Below are 21,537 nucleotides of genomic sequence, written 5' to 3'. Positions count from 1 at the left end.
TTGATGACCAGGCTCTGGAGAGAAATAAAATAGTGCAGATCTCATACGAAGTCAAAGTATACATAGACAATAGAAGTTGAATAAATGGTTACCTTAAATGGAATGTGGACTCTGGCAAACTGTTCTTTTGTTAAGGTGGATGTAAGGTCTACTGACTTGAAAATAGTGAGCTCTTTTTCTGGTGATGTAAGCGATCATATGTTGACTGTGGAAAGATCCCGAAAAGAAATGCAACAGTGCTCGGTATCAGTGTGTATAGTTTATAGCACATGAATAAGTAGTTCCCTGAAGAAAACCTTAGACTCCAACTACCTCTCTTTTATAAGATAACTATCCCAGTCTCCTGCAAGATTGCAATGACAACAATGGAGAGGAGAGTTTACAATTCTTATTTGTGGAAACACACAGTAGAAATGGATTTCAATGCTCTATGAATTTCCATGGAATGACAGAAAATCATTCCATTCAACTCTTTCCAGTCCTTGTTACTCACCTTTGATTCCAAATAGCTCGGTCTGCTTCAGGATTTTCTTACTGGGCTGTGTCTGGGTCCAGGTAAACAGTCCCGCAAGTTCAAATGTGGGATTTCTGATTAACAGATTGAGGGTACCGAAGTGCTCGTGTATTCTCTGAGAAATGTCTGGCATATTATGATAATCATCACTCCATTTTACAGCCCACTGCTGACCTTCTCTGTGAAAAGTTCCCAATTGTTTTGTAGTTTGTTGCCCTGAATGTGACCTCCATTCCCAGATAATGGGGTCAGTTCCAGGATTGTCAGGTCCTTTCAATAAAAAGTACCCTTCCTGATGGAGAAAATACATTTCATTCAGGCTTCCTGCAAATAAAGATTAAAAAAATGTAAAATTAGACAATAAGTTACAATTTCTATTTTTGCAATAATTAATCGTCTAGACAATGTGTTTTCAGAAAGTTCTTGTTTATGAATCAGATGTGACACAGCCTGTGCACACCAGAGTAATCGACTTTGTTGCTCAAAAAGCAAAGGTGTTAGTATTCAAGATGATTTAATTTTTTTTGTGCGATCTGGGTGCCACTGGATAGGACAGAACTTGTTCATCACTGAATGCCCTCCAACTGAATGGCATTTTGCACCACTTCATAGATAGTCTGATGAGATATGGGGCAGTGCTGGACCTAATCCTAGGGAATAAAGCCAGTCAAGTACTTGAAGTTTCAGTAGATGAGCATTTTGGGATAATGACCGCAACTCTGTAAGTTTTAAACTCATTATGGAAAGGGATATTGAAAGCGCAGATGTTAAGTATCTAAATTGGGGAAAGGCCAATTTCAACATCATTGAACAGGATTTGGGGGTACTGGGAGCACCACTTGCAGTTATTTACCTCCCAAAAAGGCATTGTAGGCCTGCCTAAACCAAATGAATTGCACAGAGTCATGAAGGCAGTTCCTCACCACCTTCTCAAAGCAACAAGAGATCAGTAATAAATACTGGCCCATTCCAACTCATTGACACCAGGCCGAGGCTCCACAAGCTATAAGCACTACAGATATGGTTTCAAATGGATTGAGTGGGATCCAGAAGCTCCCACAAGATGCAGACTTGTCACCTGCCCTGCTGTATTTGCATGTTCAGTAAATTGCTTTTCCTTAATTAAATTTTAGTTCTTCTCTTCCCAGAACTGCCTCACTCATCAAACTCCCAGCTCAGAGTCTGCACACTTAAGTGGTGCTCAGTCACATGCATTTAAAATATCAGAAAAAGAAGGCGATGAAAATTGAGATTGATAGCGGAAGGTAATCAAAGATGGCCTTGGCTGATTGATTTAACGGGAATAGTGATGCTACATGAAATGACATCAAAAGGCTGGTGGTAAATATGAACTGGAGAGATTACACGGGGCAGAAATAATATGAAAAAGTGGTGAATAGTCGGAAAGTGATCCCAGAACATGCTGACTTCAGACACAAGTTGAAATCCCCAAGGTTAAAAAATCAGTTGGTGCAAAGCTGAGGGAGGAAAATAATAAATACATCTCACTGAGAACAATTTGATGGTGGGCAGTAGAGAACAAGGATGGTGGTAAATATGGAGCCATAGAGGTGTACAGCATGGGAACAGAATCTTCGGTCCGACTCAACCATTCTGACCAGGTATTCTAACTTAATCTCATCCCGTTTGCCAGCATTTAGCACATATTCCTCTAAACCTTTCCTATTCATATATCCATTCAGATGCCTTTTAAATGTTGTCATTGTGCCAGCCTCCATCGCTTCCTCTGGCAGCCCATTCCATAGATGTACCATGCTTTGCATGAAAAAGTTACCCCTTAGATTCCTTTTAAATCTTTCCCTTCTCATCTTAAACCTATGCCCTCTAGTTTTGGTCTCCCTCACCCTGGGGAAAAGATCTTGGCTATTTACCGTATCCATGCCCCTCATGATTTTACAAATGTCTATAAGGTTACCTCTCAACCTCCAAGTCTCCAGAGAAAATAGTGCCAGACTATTCAGCCTCTTCACACAGCTCAAACCCTCAACTTTGACAACATCCTTATAAAGTTGCTCTGTACCCTTTGAAGTTTCACAATGTCCTTCCAATAGCAGGGAGAACAGAACTGAATGCAGCATTCCAAAAGTGGTCTAAGCAATGACCTGTACAGCCGCGACATGACCTCCCAACTCTTATACTCCATGCACTGACCAATAAAGACAAGTGTTCCAAATGTCGTCTTCACAATACTATCTACCTGCAACTCCACTTTCAAGGAACTATGAACCTGCCCTCCAAGGTCTCTTTGTTCAGCAGCACTCCTCAAGACCTTACCATTAAGAGTGTATGTCCTGCCCTGATTTGCCTTTCCAAAATGCTGCACCTTGCATTTACTTAAATTCATTTCCATCTGCCATTTCTTGGCCCATTGGCCCATCTGATCAAGATTCTGTTGTAATCCGAGGTAACCTTCTTCACTGTCCACCACATCTCCAATTTTGGTGTTATCTGCATACTTACTAGCCATACCTCCTATGTTCACATCCAATCATTCATGTAAATGACAAAAAGCAGTGGACCCAGCACTAACCTTTGAGGCACACTGCTGGTAACAAGCCTCCAGTCTGAAAAACAACCCTCCACCACCACCCTCTGTCTTCTACCTTCAAGCCAGTTCTGTCTCCAAGTGGCTAGCTCTCCCTGTATTATATGCGATTGAACCTTGCTAAGCAGTCCACCATGAGGAACCTTATCGAACCCCTTACTGAAATCATTACAGATCACGCCCACTGCTATCCGTCAATATTCACCGTTACTTCTTCAAAAAACTCAATTGTTAGTGAGACACGATTTCCCATGCACAAATCCATGATGACTATCCCCAATCAGTCCCTGCTCTTCCAAATATATGGCAATCTGGTCCCTCAGGATCGTTTCCAACAAATTGTCCACAATCAATGTCAGGCTCACCGGTTGACAGTTCCCTGACTTTTTGTTACGATCTTTCTTAAATCGTGTCACCACTTCAGCTAACCCCTAGTTGTCCAGCACCTCACCTGTGGCGATCGACGTTACAATTATCTCAGCAAGGGGTCAGCAATCACATCCCCAGCTTCACAAAGAGTTCTAGGGTACAACTGATCAGGTCCCGGGGATTTATCCACCTTTGTGGATAAGCTCCTCTGTAATATAGGACATTTTTCAAGATGTCACTATTTATTTCCCCATTTGCTATATCTTCCATATCCTTCTCCTCAGTAAACACAGATGCAAAATACTCATTTAGTTTCTCCCCCATCTCATATGTTTCCACACATAGGCAGCCTTGCTGATCTTTAAGGGTCCCTATTCTAGTTGCCCTTTTGTTCTTAACATATTTGTCAAATCCCTTTGGATTCGACATAACCCTGTTCCCAAAGCTTCTCACGTCCCCTTTCTTCCCACCTAATCTTCCCCTTTAAGTACTGCCCACTTAATACCAACTTTATACTCTTCTAGGGTTTCACTCGATCTGTGCTGTCTATATCTGACAAATGCTTCCTTCCTTTTCTTGACCAAAACTTCAAATTCTCTAGTCATCCAGCATGCTCTCCATCTACCAGCCTTGCCCTTCACCCTAACAGGAACATACTGTACCTGGCCTCCCATTATCTCATTTTTGAAGACTGCCCATTCTCCAGCTGTCCATTTACCTGCAAACGTCTGCCCCAATCAACTTTTTAGAGTTCTTGCCTAATACTGTCAAAATTGGCCTTCCTCCAATTTAGAACTTTAACTTTAGATTCAATTTATCCTTTTCCATCACTATTTTAAGACTGATAGAATTATGGCCACTGGCCCCAAAGTACTTCCCCACTGTCACCACAGTCACCTGCCCTGCCGTATTTCCCAAGAATAGGTCAAGATTTGTACCTTCCCTCTTGGGTACGTCCACTCAATCAGAAAGTTTTCTTGTACACACTTAACAAATTCTTCTCAATCTAAGCCATTATCACTGTGGCAGTCCCTGTCTATGTTTGGAAAGTTAAAATCCCCTACCTTTACAGGCTTATTTTTCTCACAGATAACTGAGAACTCCTTACAAATTTGTTTCTCAATTTCCTGCTGACTATTGGGGGGTCTATAGTACAATCCCAATAAGGTGATCATCCCTTTCTATTTCTCAGTTCCACCCAAATAACTTCCTTGGACGCTTTGCCAGGAATATCCTCCCTACTTACAGCCATAATGTTATCCCGAATCAGAAAGGCCACTCCGCTCCTCTCATCCCACCCTTTCGATCCTTTGGCATCCAAACGCTGGAATATTAAGCTGCCAGTCCTGTCCATCCCTGAGCGATATCTCTGTAATTGCCAGCATATCCCAGACTCATGTTTCCAACCGTGCCCCGAGTCCATCTGCCTTACCTGTTTGGCCTCTTTCATTGAAATAAATGCAGTTTAATTTATCAGTCCTACATTGTTCTCTACTTTGTTCCAGCCTGCCCTGACTGATTAACTTGCTCCTTTTCCCAACTGTACCTCAGTCCCAGATTGATCTCTTTCCTCACTATCTCCGTGGGTCCCACCCAGCTCCCTTGCTAGTTTAAATCCTTCTGAGCAGCTCGAGCAAATCACCCTGCAAGTATATTAGTCCCCTTCCAATTCAGATGCAATCCATCCTTCTTATACAGGTCATTTCTACCCCAAAAGAGATTCCACTGATCCAAAAATGTGAATTCTTCTCCTCACACCAGCTCCTCAGCCAATCATTCATCTGCTCTATTCTCCTATTCCTACCCTCACTAGCTCGTGGCACCGAGACTAATCAAGATATTATTACCCTTGAGGACCTCCTTTCTAAATTTCTGCCTAAATTCCTATATTCTCTCCTCAGAATCTCATCCTTTTCTCTTCCTATGTCGTTAGTTCAAATGTGTACAACAATCTACTGCTGTTCCTTCTCCCCTTTGAGAATATTCTGCATCCTCTCAGAGATATCCTTGATCCTGGCACCAGGACGGCAACACACCATTCTGATGCTATACAGCCAGCAGCAGAAATGTCTGTTTGTTCCTCTGACTAGACAGTCCCCTATCACAATCGACTGCTTGGAACCTGGTGTATGCCTCGTTACGCTAGAGCCAGTCTCAGGTCCAGAAATCTGGCTATCAGTGCTACAATTCCCCTGAGATTCCATCACACCCTTCATTTTCCAAAACAACAAAATTATTTGAGATGGGGATAGCCACAGGAGACTACTGTACAACCCGCCTCCTTCTCTTACTTTTCCTGAAGGTAACACATCGACCTGACTGTATCTTTAGTTTATCTCCCTCCCTGCTACTGCCATCCATGACGCCTTCCAGCTTCCTCATTGCCTCTAACTGCTGCACCAACTGATCCTTGCAACATGATTGGATTCACAAAAAAATGCAATTCCTGCAGACATCATCATCAGGAACATGGAAACTCTCCCTAATCTCCCATATCCGACAGGAAGAGCACATCACTCTACTAAAAGCCAACTTTGTACCTTAACAATCTACAGGCCAAGAAAATAGCACATGCTTACTTCTCTATAAAAAAAAACTGTTCCAGGCTAACTTACTTCTTGTGTTTTATATTTTTAAAGTTTAATCAAGAGACAGATCTCAATAAAACATAATCAAAAAAGAACCCACTCTACACACTGTTATAGATGTTCAAAAAAAACACGCAAGTTCACATTTTAAGAAGCCACTTAGCTGCACTCCTGCTGGGGGCACCCACACATATGTTTCTCCAAGGTTGCCTGTGAATTTCGCTGTTTGTTAGTGTTTCCGAGATCAAACTCCAATGTCCAGAGATATTTGAAATCAAACAGCAGAACAGTCAGCTGTACAGATTCACTACTGGGTCATACAGCAGTGCAGATTTATTTCTCCATTTGATTGACTTCCCTTTTTGTCACAACCTTTGTCTCCTGTTTAAAGTGCTGTTTTTTTTATCCTTTTTCCCCCAAGTTCCAAAACAATGCAACAGCATATAAACAGTAAATACTGCTCCTAGAATTCAAAGAAATCAGCTCCAACACTGGAAAAAAACCTCAAAAGAGGAGCATATAATGTGTAAAATGGGGGAATCGTCAGAAAGTTATCTAAGAACATTCTGAGTTCAGACAGAACCTGAAATCCCCAATGATAAGAAGTCACTTGATACAAAGCTGAGGGAGGAAAGCAGTAAATACATTTCAGCGAGAACAAATCTATTGGTGGACAGTGAAGAATGAGGATGATAGGTGACAGGAGAGGGAGATGGAATGAAGTGGGACATGCAACAGAGAAAACTGTACCAGAGGAGAGAGGAGAAAGGAGAAAGATCAAGCCATAATATAGTTATAACAGCTATAGCTCAATGGACTAAATGGCCTCTCAAGTCTGTGGGCTACTCTGATAACTGGACATCCATTATTGCACAAGCGAAACAAACACACACCAGGGATTTGAATTAGACCCTGTGTACAAACTACTGAGAAACAGAACCGGAAGTAATAACAACCACCCCAGCAAACCGAGGCATATAAATAACAAGCAGGACAGAACACCGACGCTTCACCAGAGAAACACTGATGATGTTACCCAGCAGGGTGACGAAACGTTTACAGCCAAACCCACTGGCTCGGTGAGCATGTCTACAACATCACTTAATGGCCTCATTTGGGGCCATAAATAGTGGGAATCACAGAATCACACAGTGCAGAAGAGGCCCTTTGGCCCAACAGGTCTGCGCCAACAAAACATGACTCTAAATCTGCACGAGTCCCACTTTCCAGCACTTGGCCCAGAACTTTTAATGTTATGATATTTCAAGTGCTCTTGAAATGACTTGCTAACATAAAGACCAGGATGAATTTGGAAAGGACCCTGTAGCCAAAAGGAAAGGACAGATATTGTCAAACCTCAGCAAGGTTTCTGTGAAGACACTGTCATGGATCCAAACATCTTCAGGAAGCTCAGCGATGACAGGGTTTACCATCACAAGTACGTGGTCACTTTTGAGTGGGATGTGTTTCATGGTGGGGAGAGCTGAGTTACTGGGAGATTCCATTGCATCAACAGTGGATGAGTGAGTGGGTCAGGACGCAGATTAGTGTGATAAACCCCAAGTGATGTATTGGACAGGAAGGTCAAAGGGAGAGCAGCATGGGACATTTGGTGTGTTTCTTCATAATGAGGCAATGTGAATATCTCAATGGAATCTACAGATGCCTAGGAAGACAAAGACGGAACACTGACCCTAACACTAACCCAACAGATCATAAAGTCAGAGTAGTGCTTGGGAAGTGGTGGCGTTGAGGAGAAGTGAAGGGTTGGAGCAGGTGTTTGGGAAAACACAGTACATAAGATTTGAGTAATGAAATAAGCCAAGACAATAGCAGAGAGCCATCTAAAAGAGGTAAACGTTGAGAAACGTTTTAAGAATGGACAAAAAATAATGCTTGGAAGCAAATAACTTTTTTTTATCTTCACCTGCTAAATGTGGTTCTACAGAAATATTGGTATCAATTCCAAGAGGTCTCGTTCTTTTTGTGTGAACAGGACAGAGGAAAACTCAAGTTGGACTTTCTCACCCTCCATATGGTCAGGGGAACATTTGAGAAACTTTGAACCCATTGTCAAATGACAAACTGTGTTGATCATTCCAGGGTCAGGCTGAGTCAATGAACTTCGCTTCTTCAAGCATCAAACTTCCCTTTCATAACCTCCAAAATGATGCATGATATATATTAAATGTAGTCCTAGCGTATTTGGTCCAAAACCAAGGTAGCCTCGTCTATTATACAACATCCTCTCCCCATTCGGACGTGTGGTTTCGTGATACCGTGAGTTGAAGAGAAGGACATTTGTTAATCTCTCAAGGTTTGTAAAAGTAAGCTGCTTCAAACTTAACCTTCATTTACAATTTTACATTCTCATGCAGATTATCAGCTTTCTTTGCAAACTTGATGGAAAGTAACGTACACACATTTCCCACTCTCTGACAAATATTCATTCACTTTCCAAATTCACATTAAAGTGATCAATGACTGATTATACAATTTGTCTTCCAAACTGTTATCTCAGGGAAAGTTTCTGACAAGTTGCACCATTGTCGAGGCTCATACACAAGATATAAATGATGGGTTCCTGCTGCTCTTAAGAAAAATAAGTTCGAACAATGCTTCTTTTGGATTCTACGTATTAACAGCAAGCTCTGAAACACTTACCACTGAGCTCCAAATAGTCCGGGACTGAAACCTGAGGAATGTTTTGATGAAACAAAACACATGTCCACTTCCCTCTGTCAGCTTTCTGAATAATCAATTGCAATGATTTCTCTTCCTTATTCCATTCATTTAATGCCTTTTCTTCAACAATTTTGCCATCATTATTGATCCAAGTAAGTCTGATTGATTCAGTGACATCAGAGACACAGCAGGTCAGAGTAACGGTGTCTCCCTCAGTCTCTGCATCAGAGGGTTCCACTGTGACTGTGCAAACAAGAAATTCATTTAGATTTCTAACAATCGTTTGATCATTGAAAACAGCATCAATATTTTGTCCCCTACCTTTAACTGTGATTAATCTAATGTTCGCCATTGAATATGATTGCAGCAAACATTTATAAACTCCCGCATCTTCAAATAGGACAGGGACAATCCTCACATTGAAGTTCATGCCATTGAACGTGGACGTTGTGAGGACCAGTCGATTCCCAAAGTGACTCCGATTTACATTGATGGGCTTAGAGCTTGAAGCATATGCTATGCTTTTCTCCTGATTCTGAGAATCTGATGTCCATCTCCATGCAGCATTTTCAAAATGGTTAGTATAATGCTGACAAACCAGGTTGAGTTCACTGTTATCTGTGCCTGAGCGATAAAGAGTGTAACTCTTTCCATGTAAATCTTCAAAAAGAGACAGAGAAAGCACATGTTAGAACATTTTGCATGTGCAAGGACAAGAAAAAGGCAAAATAACAACTGATGATTATTGTATTAAAATATTTGTTTCTTGATAATCAAAATGTTGCTTCATCGCATTGTTATCAAAACAATTACATATTTAAACATTGCAAACAAGGATGTGATCAATGTAGAAAAGACAGACATTATTGAAAAACATTAAATCTTTCCTCATTTAAATACAATGTTTTCCTTTGAATGACAAGATTTTAAGAGACATCTTGACAGATACATACAACGGCAGGGAATAGAAGGATTCAGACTGTGGAGAGACAAAATGTTTTTAGCTTTGAAAGACATCCTGTGTTGGTGCAGTCTTAGTGGGTCAAAAGATCTGCTCCTGTGGTGTACTGTTCTTTGTTTTTTTCATTCTAAAGTATCAAATTCCTAATACTTTGACACTTGACAACACCATGTATACATGCTGTTCATGGTAGCTGCAGTTTCACTGCAATTTTGGGACTGCTGAAAAGAGAAAAGGGATATTCAAGTCTGAGAAATGGTGAGAAGAATATTGGACAGGGTGGAATAAATTGAGCAGCCAGGAAAAATGTCAGATTCTCGTCATTGGGTGAAATTTCAGTGATGAAGTTCTGCCTCCTTGGGCAGAGTGTCGATCATCTCACCTGCAAGTATCAAGAAGTTTATGTGCATTTTATTCAAACCACAACCGCACATTACAGTCCCGAGCCCCACCTACATCCGTACCCTCCTTTGGATGGCTTGATACTCCCAAAACTGCACTCTCCCCCCACCTACCCCAGTTTCCTGACTCCCACAGACCTACCCTCCCCTTTCTGATACCGCAAACCTGCTCTCCTTGGCCTTAATGCCCAATTCTATCCTCTGGTTCACGTGCTCGACTTTTGTCCTCCTCTGACAGTTGCCCTCATCCAATGCTTGCACTGACTTTCCTCACTGCTCAATGCTCCTCCAATCACAGGTGGTTTCTCACTCACATTTGTTCCAGATAAGTTCAGTCGTGAGTCTATCAGCAATCAAATTAGAGAACTTGTGTGTGATTGGAAGAGCAGATCATGACTATTTCCCTCCATTCTATTTATCGGTGGGGGACTTCTCTCTGATTGAGGGTTTACTCTCCTGGGCAATTTGAGGACTTTCAGGGATGGAACACACCACTGCCGCGATGTATTATGAGCTTTGTCAACGGGCTGCACACCAGAAGTGTATGGTCTGCGGTCAGTCCAGGGTTGGGCAGGTTATGTCCAGGACACTGTCCATACTGAAGCCATATCATATCTAGGATTACACAGAAACAGAGAAGATAGGATCAGGAGGAGGCCATTTGGCCCTTTGAGCATGCTCCGCCATTCTTCACGATCATGGCTGAATGTCCAACTCAAGAGCATAACCCTGCTTTTTCCCCATAACCTTTGATCCCATTTGCCCCAAGTGCTAGATCTTGTCACCTCTTGAATACATACAAAGTTTTGGCATCAACTACTTCCTGTGGTAACGAATTCCACAGGCTCACAAGTCTTTGATTGAAGAAATGTCTCCTCATCTCCGTCCTAAATCATCTCCCCCGAATCCTCACACAGTGACCCCTGGTTCCGGACACATCCACCGTCAGGAACATCCTCCCTGCATCTACCCTGTCCGGTCCTGTTAGAATTTTATAAATCTCTTTGTGAACTCCCCTCATTCGTCTGAACTCCAGCAAAAAACAATCCCAACCTAGTCAATCTCTCCTCATATGTCAGAACTGCCAACCTCGGAATCAGCCTGATGGCATGGAGGAAATGGTCACTGGGATGGTGGGAGCTGGATATTGTAGCCTAGGAGTTGCAAGTTGTGGGTTGGAACCATGTGGGCTTTTAGGGTCAGGGTACATTTTGCCTTGATCAGGGGAAGGCTTAAGGTTCAGCAGGGGATTGTAGCACTTTGACTGAGAGGCACTCTGTACAGTTTGTGGACATCGACTGTGACAATGACAGGTTCTGCAAGTCAGGGGAGAAGAATGAAGGATCATAGAGGCCAAAACTGAGCAAGGAACCGAATTGAGGAAATCAGGTGGGTGGAAGCAGGAATTACTCAATCAGACCAAAGAACTATCTGAATCTCATCATGTGTTCTACAAGTGAAGTGTTCTTTGAGTAAAGAACAAGATAAATGCTCAAAGCAGTATTTTGGAGCAGACAGTAAGCATTTATAGTGGGGTGGGGGTGGTTAGCTTGGCTGGCTTGGCAGCTGATTTACAATGCACAGGGACGCAAAGAGAGCTGTTTCAGTTCCTGCATTTTCTGAGGTTACCAGGAAGGCTCTGTCTTGTGAACCCAACCCCACACCTGAGGCATGGAGACCAGTCACCTCTTTCCAATGAGTGAGTGGAATTAATATTCTAGCTGCCTGGTCTCCTGTGTTCCTCCAGCTCCACACTGTGTTATCCCTGACTCCAGCATCTGCAGTTCTCAATAACTCTTCACCTTCACACAAATATAGGTAAAGTGCAGGATAGATAGAGAAGACTGACTAGGGAACCATTTGAGCAGCTGTAGACAGGTAGGGGCAGGAGGTAGGTGAGAAGAAAACAAAACAAACAATGTCGATGTTTCCTATTCCCTTTCACCTTATAGACACTGAAATTCTGAAAACAAGTGAGATAGATCAGAAAGCAGAATATCTGAATTTCAGCAATTGTCTCTAGGATATAATATAAAAACAGCAAACATGTTTCGAAGAAAGACAGAAATACAATATGAGACTTGGATATAGTTGCTTGTTGCAAGTCTGAGTTCTCAGAGTTCTGGGTTGAAGGCTTAATTTTGCCTGAGCGTTTGCAATTGACAATTGGCTTTGAAGAGAAATACTGCAATATCCATAATTACAAGTGAGATAAAGTGAGTAAGAGTATCCCACATTTAGCAGCGCAGTGAGGCAGACTGGGAAGTGTGCCAAAAAGTGACATGGGGCAAGAGGAAGCAGCTGTTTGGGTGAGTAAGGTTGAGTTGAGTATTTCAGTTTTATCATTTATAAATTTGTACATGTCTAAATTGATTTTGGAATTTATAACTGTTATAGTGCATAGGTCCAGAAAAAAAGGAATCTTGACTAATTAATATTATCTAATTTTCAAGACAATCCAAAGACTCATAGTCACAGGCAACGTCATAGAGTCATACAACATGGACATTTTACTTTAAAGGGGCAAGTCTTGGAAGGAGAGACCACGGCCGTAATGGCTCCATGTGGCAAGTCAAGCACTATTCCAGTGCCTGGACCAGAATGTGTGCAGAAAGTTATCCAACAACAGCTGAGTTTTGAAGCTGGAATGATGGTTGGGACTATGTCGAGCATCAGATAGGCTGACAGTGTCATAGATAACACATACAGAGAGGTGGTCACATCAAAGGCTAAGACACCACAGGCAGGGAGGGAATGGATGGCAACCAGCAGAGAAAGCAAACTAGGCAGGCAGCGCAGGAGTGCTCTGTGAGCATTCCCCTGCAAAAACAATGTACCACTTTGGATCGTGTTGGGCGGAAAGGCCTCTCACAAGCAATATCAACAGGCAAATTAATTGCATCTCAACAATAAAACAAAGAACTGCTGATGCTGGAGATCTGAAACAAGAAGAAAAATCACTGGCAACACTCAGCAGGTCTGGCAACATCAGAGGGAAGAAAATTGAGTTGACATTTCAAGTTCAGTGACTCTTCATCGGCTTGATGCTAGTCAGAGTAGAAATAGTAGGATATAGCGGATGAATAGGTAACTGGAATAATGGTGCAAGGGGGAAGGTTTCGGATTCCTGGAACATTGGGATTGGTTCCAAACTGGATAGTTTGCAGCTGGGCAGAACCAGAACTGATGTTCCAGGGGATTATTTGACAGTATGACTGGGAAGAGTTGAATATTAAATGGTAGGGGGTGGCACCATATACAGGCAGTCAAATGCAGAAACTAAAAGAAAAACGGAAAATAAGAAAAGTGATAGGCAGAGAATTCAATGGCAAGAATCAAACAGGGCTGTAGTGAAAATTAATGTGGACAGGACTAAGAGTGTTAGAAAGAAAAAACCTTTAAGAGTTTGTGTCTTAATGCACAGAATATTCACAATCAAGTCTACGCACTTGTGCAAATAGATATAGAACAGGTTTGATAAAGCTAGTATTATAGAGACCAGAGATGGGATCTGCATATTTAGGGCAATTCAGTTTTCAGAAGGGACAGACAAAGAGGAAATGGAGGTGGCGTAGCATTGCTGGTTAAAGAGTAAATTAACACTACAGTGAGGAAGGATATTTGTCTCGGTGCAGTAGAATCTATAGGTGGCGCTCCAAAACACCTCAAACTGGATGAATACTTTGAGGAATCAACAAGAGAACAGGTCATCCTAGATTGGGTATTCTTTAATAAAAAGGAATAATAAGTAATCGAGCTGTGTGAGGCTCCTTGGGGAACAGTGACCATAAAATGACAGAATTCTTCGTTAAAATGGAGAGTGACATAATTCATTTAGAAATTAGAGACTTGCATCGAAATAAATGAAACCACAATGGTATGAGGCAAAAGTTAGCTTTAATGTATTGGCAAAGGGATGACATTGGATAGGCAATGGCAAACATTTAAAGAGCGCATGGAGGAACTGCAACAATTGTTCATTCCCGTATGGCACAAAAATATAATGCGAAAGGTGGCCCAACTATGGCTGACAAAGGAAATTATGGATAGTAATATATCTAAGGAAGGAAGGACGGGAGCAGGGTTGACTTGCTGCAACAGTACAGGGCATTGGTAAGACTGCACCTGGAATACTTTGTGCGGTACTGGTCTCCTAATCTGACTAAAGATGTTATAACACTAACCCGAACAACTGAATCCAAACACTGACACGTAATCCCAGCACCATCGCAATGACTTCAAAGAAGGTTCACCAGACAGATTCCTACCATGGAAGGACTGACATATGAAGAGAGACTGGAGCAGTTAAACGTACATTCACTGGAGTTTAGAAAACTGAGGGGGGAAATCGCATAGAAACCGATAAAATTTGAAAAGGACAAGACAGTAAACACAGGAAGGATGTTTCTGATGGTTGGAAATCCCAAACCAGGAGTCACAGTCTAAGAATATGGGGTAAGCCATTTAGGACTGAGATGAAGACATGTTTCTTCAGCCAGAGAGTGCTGAGCCTATTGAATTTGCTACGACAGAGAGAGACTGAGGCCAAAACATGGAATAATTTCAAAACGGAGTTAAATTTAGTCTTTAGGTCGAAGGGGACCGAAGGATGTGGAGATAAAGCTGCAACATTGTACTGAGTTCAATGATCAGAAATGATGACACTGAATGGCAGAGGAGGCTCAAGGGACAGAAAGGCCTACTCCTTCTCTTGTATACAATGTTTCTTTTTCCCTCTCCACTCATGGCCATTGATTCCCTGCTCACCCCTCTTCCCTTCGTCCTGCTCTTAACTCAACATTTATTTGAAGCATAGAGTGTGCAGCAACTGGAATCGTTTCAAACAGCAGCAGAACTCAGTGAAAAGTGTCAATGAGAGGAGAGAGGTCGGATTTAGTTCAATGTTGAAATGTGCAGCAGGAGCCCTCATTCTGACTGACAACATTAATGATAATTAACATACTCAGTTCACGTTTTATGTAGCAATTTTATATCAGTAATTCTTTAATATTCACGATGAGGAAACTGTACTTACACTGGGACACAGAAAAACTGACTGTTTTGTTGTGAATAATGGATCCATTTTCCTGTATTTCACACACGTACAACTTCTCATCCGCCGCAGTAACATGTTTGACCATCAGATAGACTGTGTTATTGACTCGGATCTGATCGGTTTTCCTGCTGCTCTGCTGAGATGAATCTCTCCATTTCCATTGGAGACAGACTGTATCCGAGAGTTTGGAGATGGTACAGCTGAGGGTAACATCACTGCCAACCGTGGGGTCTGGGGAGTGGGCATTTAATTCAACTGTGGAAAACACATCAGGAATGATTAGTACAATCAGTGCCAGGTACAATCCAATGATGAGGCTCTAACTGACTTGCCAATGTGCCCTTTAAGAGCAGTTGATTGTTTCTCCATGAACGAGTAAGAACAAATTACACACAGAGCATGTTATCAGGAGAATAACACAAACATCATAAGTCGTGTTCCAATAGTGTGAGAGAGAGCAGAGACAATGAACTTTACCCATGAACTTGTTGGAGTGTACCAGGTCAGTGCAAGGTTACATCATTTGGATGGTATTTGTGGATGTTGAGTCCACCATTGACATTAAAAGTTGAGGCTGTGGTTGAAAGGTAGCACCACATCATCAGACATAGAGAAGGTTCCTATTCTATTTTGTGCTGAATGCACAATCCCACACAGGCACTGGGCACCCGTGCAAAAATCCACATCAGGGTAATCTCGGTCCCAGAAACAACTTCAGTCAGTGGCCTCCCAAAATGCTCCTGAGCAAAGCTCCAAGCATTGACCTCCATGATGAATGGCCCTCCCGGAGAGGCTTGTCTAAAACTGCTCTCCCTCACATCCAGTCCCACTTTCCAAATGACCAGTGACAATCAGATTTTCGACAGAAACTTTGTAAATAGTACGATCTGTCATCTCATAACTTTCTGTTCCCTCATCCCTGTGAGCCGTATGTATGTCTGGGACAGGGCTCTGATCACTGGTCCTTGTGTGTGAAGTCTGACCTGGATGGGGCAGTGTTTGATCATTGATCTGGGAGAAAATGTACAATTCACATCATTATTGCTACAATGTCGAGCAATGTGACAAAAATTAAAGTGAGGAATACTGAACATAATATTCCAATCTGAAGGTCAAGTTTGGAGCAATTCACAGAGTTAGCATCATTTCAGCTTGGGATAAGTTAGTTTCTCTAACACAGGTATGTTGATGTCAGCTCATTACACATGCAAGGAGTTTGCAAAAATTGTGACAGAGTTGTTGTAGACTTGATGTCCCCATCTGAATTTTGCAGGGTCAATGCACCGTTGTTAAACTGGGCTTGGATAGACTATTATTCCCTGCAAGGCTCAGTGATCACACAGGATCTTGGAGTGGATGACCGTAATAAAGTACTGTCACAGTCAGCCTGCTGCCCCTGGACAGACAGATGTCCAATCTTGACCAGTGAGTGTCAGGTATCAGGGTAAGGGGGAGTGGATGACCATTGTGAAGGGGATGTCACCGAATTTATAAGGAGGTAGTGGGGGGACTCACACTGTATGCAATAGTGACCGCATGCAGAGTATGAGCTTTGGTGGGAAGTGGGTGCAGGAGCAGAAACAGAATGTGTGAGGAGCAGAGAGAAGATGCTAGCATTTACCCTGGCTGAGTCATTGACCTTCTTGTGGCATTGCTCGCCATTCTTAACTGTGGACACAGCTCTGTTCTGAGTAGTAACCTCAACCATGCTGCCAGGCTCTGGTGTCATGACCACCTCTGGAGGTATCCCAGGAAGATCACAGGACATCCTCTGGACATCCCCATTTCCCGGAACTCCACAACCCCATCAGATAACCAGGGCACAACTTTCCTCTTCTCTGGAAACTTTGGCATGATAGTTCTTCAACAGGCAGAGCAGATTCAGAATGCCAAACCTTGTACCGGTGCATGGTGGCTTTTCAAATATGGCACAGGGGCCATGAATTTAGGCAGTTGGCCAATAACTGGCGAGTGTGAGTCCTTTCAGGAAAAACAGGTGGTTGGTAGGGGTTAGAATCAGGGTAGAGGGGTGCCATGATGGGTGGGCGAGATTGTTATTTTGGACAGTTTGGTAAGGTACAGTGAAAGGTTTCACTCGGCTTCAGAGGGAGAAAACTTCACACTAATTGATGAAACCAACACTCAACCAAAAAACATAAAATTCAGCCCCAGGCCCTTTTGTGGCGTGAAAGGAAGCTGCCCAACAACTTCTGTTGTAATGGTTTCATGTGGCAGTTTGTCACTGAACTGAGAGAAGAGACATCAGTTGATTCTCAGACCTTCCAAAAGCCTGTAATTAAGTGAGACCACTCTTTCTCTCTCTGTTTGAGAGTGAAACACAGGTATCATTCAAATATTTCAAAAGTAAGAAACAGCTGCTAACTGAAACCAAGACAAAAGTCCAACTGAATGGCCAAAGAATTAAACATCACCAAAGTTCACAACAGCATGATACCATAAGCAAAAAACAAAACCAGAATGTGAGAACGTCATCAAATTGCCCCTTTGTGGTTTAAGCTCTGATACATAGACTTTATGTCTTTGTACTGATATTTTCCACTAATGATGTTCCTTTAAAATCTTTATCTTATCTGTTGTGTGCAGTCAATTTGTTTGGATTTAAATTGGGCACAGGCTAAGTTTGCATCTTAGAAGTTATCGATCTCTCCTTGCCATTATAAATTGGGTTGAATAAATAAGCTTTTCTTTCCTTGTTCATTCATGAAACCTGGTGTGAATTTCTCTTAGTTTAGCAAAAGAAGGGAGGAAATGGCCTTGTGGGAATATCGCTTGACTATTGATCCAGTGACCAAGATTATCTTCTGTGGACCCGGGTTTCAAGCCTGTAATGGCAGACGGTAAAATTTGAATTCAACAAAAGTCTGCAATTAAGGCTGTAGTGATGATCGTGAAACTGTTGTTGATTATCAGGGAAAACCCATCTTGTTCACTAATGCTCTTTAAGGAAGGAATTCCACCATCCTTACCTTGTCTGGCCTACATATGACTCCAGAGCCAAAGCAATGTGGTTGACTTTTCACTGCCCTCTGAGCACTTAGGGCTGGGCAATAAATGACAGCAACACCCAGATTCCATGAATGAATAAAAGAAACATAGCGGTCACATTCAGACATGAAGCATCCACATGATTAAATTGGTCATCATTGACGGTTGTGACGATCATGAAAGTGACTTCCAGCTCGGTTTCCAGTACACTCTTCCAATCAGCCTGTGTCACTTAAATTGTGTCTACCTTCACTAAACTTGAAACTTTAAATGAAGAAACATAACTCAATCACATGATGGATGGGGGTGGGGCGGTGGGTCAATAAGATGACCCACTGACCAAGCTAAAAAATTTTTAGTACTGAGCCACACCATATATATCACATTGACTGCAAAGGATCAAGAAGGCAATTCACCACAACCTTCCCAAGGGAAACCAGTGATGGACAAGAAATATTGACCCATCCCCTGAATGACTAAAACATTAGTCATTGGTGGGAACAGGAACAGGGAAAGATAGATTTCACGATCAGGGCAGGACTGAAACCAAATATGACAGCTGGAGCAAGACGGGGTGCATGGTGCAAGGGGAGCAACGTAAGAGTTCCCATGTTGCAATAATCCCAACAGTGATGACAGAAAGGGCAAAAATAAAAAAAAATGCCATGTGCTCTTATGGATGTTCAGATCACAGTGCAGGAATCTGTTACAAATGATTACAAGTGAAAACTATGGTAATTCACCAATTAGTTTAGTTAAAAATTCAGTACGTTACAGAGAGTGTGACCCATGTACAAGCTCACTGTTAGGTAGATTGCTCCGATTGCTGTTTCTCGTAAAATTGTCAACACATTTTTGCTCATTTTGACAATTTCAAGGTCAAAAAACACAGGACACCAAGTTCTAGTCCAACAGGTTTATTTTAAAACACAAGGCACCTGAGCTCCGAAAGCTTGTGTTTTCAAATAAACCTGCTGAACTATAACTTGGTATCGTGTAATTTTCAACCTTGTCCAGCCCAGTCGAAAACCGGCATCTCCACATCATGACAATTTCAAAAGGAATGAGGAAGGGAATGTATCCCCTGGTGTTTCAGTCAGAGATGCACTCTCTGCACTGCATGAGGAAAGGTCATGTAATCTCATCATTACTTTTGTGGTGCTTGAGAGAGAATCAATTTATTAAATCTTTCTAAATGTTGTCTGACTCACCTTTGATCCCGAAAACATTGTATTCTTTCAGGATGGTTTTTCTCAGCTGTGTCTGAAACAGAGTGAACTTTCCCGCAAGTTTAAATGTGGGATTTGTAAATCTCAGATTAATGGTACCATAATCCCACATTATCCAATAGGACAAGTCATTTTGATAGTATTCACTCCATCTTGGCTCCCACCGGCTCCCCCACATTTTCTGGAAAGTAAGCTGTTGTTGTTTTTCTTGCCCAGAGTGTGGTTTCCATTCCCAGACAACAGGACCCTGTCCAGGATTGTCTGGTCCTTTTAATGAAATCTCACCTTGTCCATCCACAAAATAAATATCGTTTGAGTTTCCTGCCAGAAAGAGGAACAATGGTGGCTTTTTAACATCAAGACACAATGCTTTCACCTAATTTATGTCACTGTTAATATCATTAAATTATTTGCAGTCATGCATTTTATTTCATTTGACTAAGTGTGTTGCCTACACTCCAGTTACTGTTGCAGAGAAAAGAGCACAATTATCTTAAAGATTCACTTCATCTATGATGAGAGTGATTTGAAATTACATGATGTGGAACTGGGGTGGGGGAGGCAGGTAAGCTCCAGGATAGCATGAGGTGGTACGGATGGAGAGAAATGTTGAGAGTGTCTTTATTGGGGCACGTGGAACTGAATGTGGATCTCAGGATGTGACAAGAGCAGCTGTATGAGGAGCAATGATGATCACCAAGGCACCTGTGATCCTGGGTGGATTCAAAACATAGATATGAGCTTACCTAAAACTTTCTTTGCCAACTTCAATGATCTGAAGAAAGTCTTCAATGAGGCTTCCCTGATCAAGGCTCATCAAAGCATCAAATAAAGTCAAACAATCAGCTCAAACTGAAGGTGAACCCGAGAGATTCCAATATTTTCTGGCATGCTCGGCCAGGGGGCAGATCAATAGGGAAGCAGTGGCTGATATTTATGAGATATTTCAAAATGCTCACAATAATGAGAACGTTACTAAAAAGAAAAATTCTAAGTTGAGGACCCACCATCTGTAATTTCATTAAATAAGTTAAGAAAAGTCTGGATTTAAAGAAAAAAATCACTGAATGACACTAAAAGATGAGTGGCAGGTCAGAATATAAACAAAAGCAGAGAATAACAACAATGTTAACAAAAATGAAAACATGAGCAAATGGGAGGAAGCTAGCTTGGTATTTAAAAATGGATATGAAGCAATTCTTGAGGTATTTAAATGAAAGTTTAGATAAAGTGAGTGTTGGTCCTTGGTAGAGTCAAAACGACGGGTTAATAGTTGATAATAAGGAAATGGTGGATGAAATGATAGATTACTTTGCTTAATTTTCCCCTTTAGAAGATGCAAAAAAAATCTGTAAATCTGGAAGTGGAGAAAGGGAAACGGAGCTTTACAATCTTACAATGAGAAATGAAGTGGTATTGAACAAACTGATGCAGATTTGGGTTGACAACACTTTGGATCCAAATGAATGTCACCCTCAGCTTTTAAAGGTCGTTGCTAATGAGGTTGTTAGTGCATTGGTTGTAAATTCCCAAAATTGCTTCAATTCAGGAAAGTTTCCCTGAAAGTGGAATGAAGCAAATGTGTCCTCTCTACTCAAGAACGAATGGTGACACATAACAGGAAACTAAAGACTTATGGGCTTGACATCTGTTGTGGAAATTGCGTCACATGTCGAGACTTAGATAAAATATTTTTAAACTTCCATTTTGGAGACTGAGACTAAAGAAAGACTATGCAGTTCTCCCAATTCAGTTGTAATGTAATTAATTTAGAATGTGCTCCACAGAATGAAGGAGACACATTAAAATGCAGGGAGGTGGCGTTATAAGATAACACCGTGTGGAGTTGGAGGAACACAGCGGGCCAGGCAGCATCAGAGGAGCAGGAAAGTTGATGTTTCAGATCAGGACCCTTCTTCACAAATGGGGGAGGGGGAAGGGAGCTCAGAAATAAATAGAGAGGGGAGGGGTGAGGCTGGGGAAGGTAGGTGGAATGGTGATCGGTGAGTGCAGGTAGGCAGTGGTGGGGATTGGTCAGTGAGGTGGGAGGAGTGGAAAGGTGGGAGAGAAGATGGACAGGTTGTGTCAGGTTGTGTCAGGTCATGGAGGCGGGGATGAGAGGGAGGGTTGGTCATGGGATGAGGCCAGGGGTGGAGAGATTT

General features: G+C 42.0%; 1 protein-coding gene across 1 annotated transcript; it reads right to left on the bottom strand.

Moving 5' to 3' along the window:
* Window positions 1-95: 95 nt before the first annotated feature.
* LOC109927665 lies at window positions 96-19,692 on the bottom strand. Its single transcript, XM_048603813.1, has 6 exons — window positions 19,358-19,692; window positions 15,120-15,395; window positions 9,044-9,382; window positions 8,702-8,965; window positions 494-838; window positions 96-205 (listed from the first exon to the last, which is right to left on the bottom strand). Exons 1-6 carry the CDS (start codon window positions 19,551-19,553, stop codon window positions 195-197), a joined length of 1,431 nt encoding a protein of 476 aa, XP_048459770.1. The 5' UTR covers window positions 19,554-19,692; the 3' UTR covers window positions 96-194.
* Between the last annotated feature and the right edge of the window lie 1,845 nt (window positions 19,693-21,537).

The sequence above is a fragment of the Rhincodon typus genome, chromosome 12 (assembly GCF_021869965.1).
Source record: "Rhincodon typus isolate 14 chromosome 12, sRhiTyp1.1, whole genome shotgun sequence".
Classification (NCBI taxonomy): Eukaryota; Metazoa; Chordata; class Chondrichthyes; order Orectolobiformes; family Rhincodontidae; genus Rhincodon; species Rhincodon typus.
Note: the sequence above shows the minus strand (reverse complement) of the source record. Positions and strands in the feature narration are given on the sequence as shown.